The sequence below is a fragment of the Lasioglossum baleicum genome, chromosome 19 (genome assembly GCF_051020765.1).
Source record: "Lasioglossum baleicum chromosome 19, iyLasBale1, whole genome shotgun sequence".
Taxonomy (NCBI): Eukaryota; Metazoa; Arthropoda; class Insecta; order Hymenoptera; family Halictidae; genus Lasioglossum; species Lasioglossum baleicum.
Window position 1 is genome coordinate 1497258 of NC_134947.1, and position 4289 is coordinate 1501546.

The following is a 4289-nucleotide window of genomic DNA, read 5'->3' on the forward strand; positions in this document are numbered from 1 at the left end:
AAGAATGCGAAAGATTCGAAGAATTTAAACAACCTATACAAGAACAAATTTTAACAAGTCGATAATGAATAAAAAGAGTTTTCGATTCGTAGAGAATATTAATGATCTTTAACAAAAAATGTAGATATCTTTAATGAAATTTTAAAAGTGTAGGATGGATTTTACGTAATGTTAGGTAGAATTGGTTTGATATTATACGTATCAAAAAGGAAATCAAAAGAAATCATTACGTGATGGGAATTTAGAATCAGGTCAGACGTGTTCTAAAATATGAGTTTTAATAGAAAAAAAGAATTTGATGAACTTCAATAAAAAGAAAACGAAAATTCCATAAAATTAAGATATGACAAATATTATTCAAAGATCGGAGTTCTACCTAAGTCTATTAGAATTGTAATTTGAGCATGGTAGAAAATGTTAAAATCAAATTTACGAAAAATTTTAAATCTCGATTGAAGTATTAAGAGAGAAAGGGTTATCGTAAGGGAATAAAACTTTTTAAGTAATTAGAATTCTAGGTGCATTGGAATTACAAGAACATTCTGATAATAGTGAGAACTCGGTACAATTATTATTGTAAATTGTAAAGCAATCGGGAATTCCAATGTAAGTAGAATTCTAATTACATTGAAGTTTTAAAAATTACAAATAAAGGCAAAATTTCTTTTCTCAAATTTTCGACCGTCAAAATTGCCTTTTAATCTTAATATCTTAAACCGCCAAAAACATTCTTTCTTTTTGTTTTTGTTCTCAAGATCTAAGCTGATACTGTTTCCTGGTTTATTCTCTTTTTTATTTGTTATTCTTTTGCGTTATTTGTAATCCTCTCCTCCCTCACACTTACACGCTCCACGTACGTTTATACTTTGCACTTCTCTTCATTTTTAATTATGTGTGTCTCATTCCTTTTCTTCGTTTCTTTATATCCTTCTTTTTGTTCATTTCCAAGTGCCCCCCACTTCTCTTTCCTTTCCTATTTGTTGTTGGTAGTTCTTATTTTAACCACTGATCATCTTGTATTGTATCTTAGGTTTCGCTTAATAATATATTAGCTGTGTGTGTTTTGTTTTCTCTTTAATGTGATGGTGGAGTTTGGACTGAACACAATTATTTATCGATGGCAGTATTGGTTTTGATGGCGATCACGACCTCTTCACCACAGGCTTTCAGCACAGTGCACTGAAAAAAGAAATACACTTTTGTTTCTTTCCAATCGTCCTCGTAATTTTCATTAGAACTTGTACGATCAAATAAATTCCGGTTAATAAACGTTGAAATATTTTCAATTTACTACGATTTTATATAAATCGATAACAAAAAAAAACACGCTTTTTAAACAGAAATACAACAATGCACTGAAATCGATACGTAGGATGTCCATATAAAATCAACTCTTGTACAGCTCGAACAGTACTTACAAGAAGTTCCTTCCCAGCGTCATGGTCAGCACGTAACTGAGCACCTAGGTCACCATCAGGAATTTTCAAATCCTCACGGAGTTCACCGTTATCAGCCATCAGGCATAAGTAGCCATCGTCGGATATATCTGCTAGCTGCAACATAAACATACAGATACATTTTACTCGAATCTTTGTTCATTTCATCATATTTCAATTTTGTTTAGCCAGCAACTTGCTTTTCGAAGTGTTTTATTTGAAATTTTATTATATTTAGTTCAAAGGTCAGTTTCTTGACTTATTTCGAACAATTTTGTGTACCAATTATTAGTCTGCGGATCTTTTAAAAATTATAGTTCTTTTAATTATCCTATTAAGCTGAAACACGAATACATCTATGTCCTTCGACATTTCTAACATGTCCACTGCTTTAAATTGTAAGCGCCAGTCTTGTCGTAGATGCACAAAATCCACAGTCTACTAATTATGTTAAATATAGCTCTGAAACTTTTAAATAAATCAAGGTAGAACCAAATACATGGAAAACCTGTTTCGTTTAAGTTTTTCTTCCTCCGATGTCGAGTCGCGCTCGACAAAGGAGTGCGAAGGGTTAAAAATGTATTTGCTGGGCGATGCTGGCCCATGGAACAGATGTGGCTGCTTCCCTCCCTCCCAAAGAGGAGTAGTAGCAACATCTGTTCCGTTACGTCCATAATTCGAAAGCGTAAATGTACAGCATAAAAATATATATATAATACTTTTTTTACCAAGTAGTAACGGAAACGAACCTGGTAGTCTTCCCGTTTAACAAACGGCACGTCCATATTGTGCGTAGAGGGACATATATCCTCATATTTCTTTGATGTAAAAATGTCAATGCCTACAAGATGCACTTTGGCGTGGCCATGCTTTCCTGTCTTGGAGGTTGACATTTCTACAATTTTACATGGCCGGGATTTGAGCATGACAAACCCATTTTTACGCAGTGCCGAACACTGCATCGGGTACGTTACAGAAGCACCGGAGTCTCCGGTTTCAAAGTGAGTATCCTCTATATCTGCCATTCTGGATTTTTCTTGTTAATCTGTAATTGTAGTTCAAAGTAAATGATTTATTACTCTTCTAAACAATTTTATATATTCGAATATACGCGTTACTATAATATCAGAGTAATTCTAAATGTTGCGAAGCGAAATGGAAAGTTTCGTTAAATACAGAATTATTAGCGTTTTAATGCAACTAACATAAATGCGAATAACAACACTGGAATGATATTTAATTCATTTCGAAACCTTGTCGATCTAAAAATATTTTCGTAATTTTAACAGCAACAACAAAAAATACTACCACTAAAAGACATTAATAAATCGATGAAGGTTACAATAAAATAACAACCGTGAACATAAGTGTTCACATATTTAAGTGAACATAGTTTGAATAAGATGAAGATTGTTTAAAATGCGATGTCGTCGTAACAATATTTTTCTTACGATATATATGAAAATAAAATATGAATGGAGAACATATATCTTATTATGTTTTGGAACATAACAATGAATTCTTTGATTATTTCCGATCAAAGTTTAAAAATCGCATTTATTCTTTAACATTTAATGCGGTTACCACATCCCTCGTGTCGAATATGAAAATTTTAATAAACTAATTATTATACAAGTTATTTGGCTTTATCACAGAAAAATGTTCGTCTTTCCCAGGTATGCAATAGAAACCTTATAGAACACGATAAACTTCAAGTATTTCGGAAGTACTATAAAACTGGTAAGATAAATGGTAAAAACGAAAACATCGTGGAACAAATTAACCGAACGAAAATTCTCTAAAAGATAAATTGAAACGCGAATAGCTTGAAAAATTGTTTGAATAATGAAGACAAAGTGCACGAACACGTTGTGGAAGTACGAGATAACCAAAGTTTTAACCCGACTGACAGTTCTTTGGATATCGAAGCTTTTCTATGAAAAATCGACCGGAGAGCCTCGTGAAAGTCGAATTACCTTCGAGGACGAGTTTACTGCGGTTTTTTCACCGTTTTCCTCAAGAAGATGGCGCGAAAAGGATTGCGTGCGGTTCGTCGTCAAAGTTGCCGACTCTCGGAGAAGGTTTCAGATATCACGGATGTCAACTGGTTTCTAATAATGTAGCTCTTTATTTTCTGGAGCTTTCAACACACGTTTTATAAACTTACTCGGGCGATCACAAGTCATTCAACTAGACTCACCGTGAAAAAAGGAGAACAGACTGGAAATACTCACATGTGATCAAAATGGACACTCTAACCAGAAGAGTTGGTTGCGCTTGCGCGAACCGCTAATCGGCGACAGGGGGCCACCCGAATAGATCCACGGATTCCGACTGAAAGTCTGCACGGGGTAGAGTTGAACGTGACCACTTTTATTACCAGTGTAGTGTGAGCCGTTGATCACGCGCACATAGTTACGATAGCGCTACTGCAGTATGGGTCCAGGGGGTAGTCTACCCTCGATTTGTAACTAGAAAATTACTAGAATCTTACTAGATTTTGGGTCGAAAATATGGGTTTCGTACTAAACGTTGTTTGACCTTATTAGAACAAATTGTGGGCTGTGTGAGGGCTCATTCGAAAGAGGAAGGTTAGACGCAGCGCGCTTTTCTCACGAGGTTAACGAGATTATGTTAATAATTAATAATATGAGGGCCCAAAGTAGAGAAAAAATCTAGGAAAAAATCCCGCAGATTTCAATGCATTTTCTGTCTCTAATAGACTTTTTTGACTTATGAGATGAGAAAAGCGCGCTGCGTTGAACCTTCCTCTTTCGAATGAGCCCTCACACAGCTCAAAATATGCTCGTATAAGGTCAAACAACGTTTAGTTCCGAACCCATTCTTTCTAGT

The 4289-nt window shown here is 34.8% G+C and overlaps 1 protein-coding gene across 3 annotated transcripts; it reads right to left on the bottom strand.

The window, feature by feature from the left end:
* Positions 1-642: 642 nt before the first annotated feature.
* On the bottom strand, positions 643-3826 carry Eef5 (eukaryotic translation elongation factor 5). 3 transcript variants are annotated; one of them, XM_076443308.1, is made up of 4 exons: positions 3671-3826; positions 2186-2481; positions 1419-1553; positions 643-1179 (listed from the first exon to the last, which is right to left on the bottom strand). In XM_076443308.1, the coding sequence occupies exons 2-4, from the start codon at positions 2459-2461 to the stop codon at positions 1108-1110; spliced, it is 483 nt and encodes a 160-aa protein (XP_076299423.1). In that variant the 5' UTR covers positions 2462-2481; positions 3671-3826; the 3' UTR covers positions 643-1107. The 3 variants fall into 3 exon arrangements, with proteins under 3 accessions (XP_076299423.1, XP_076299424.1, XP_076299422.1); XM_076443309.1 differs by having other exon boundaries at positions 3637-3711; XM_076443307.1 differs by lacking the exon at positions 3671-3826 and adding an exon at positions 3413-3664.
* Between the last annotated feature and the right edge of the window lie 463 nt (positions 3827-4289).

Excerpts from the sequence above, each read along its gene's own strand:
- Eef5 (XM_076443308.1), bottom strand. The coding sequence starts at position 2,461 with ATGGCAGATATAGAGGATACTCACTTTGAAACCGGAGACTCCGGTGCT. Across the intron at positions 1,554-2,185 it reads TTAAACGGGAAGACTACCAG|CTAGCAGATATATCCGACGA; the intron begins GTTCGTTTCCGT and ends TTTATGTTGCAG. Across the intron at positions 1,180-1,418 it reads ACGCTGGGAAGGAACTTCTT|TGCACTGTGCTGAAAGCCTG; the intron begins GTAAGTACTGTT and ends TTCTTTTTTCAG.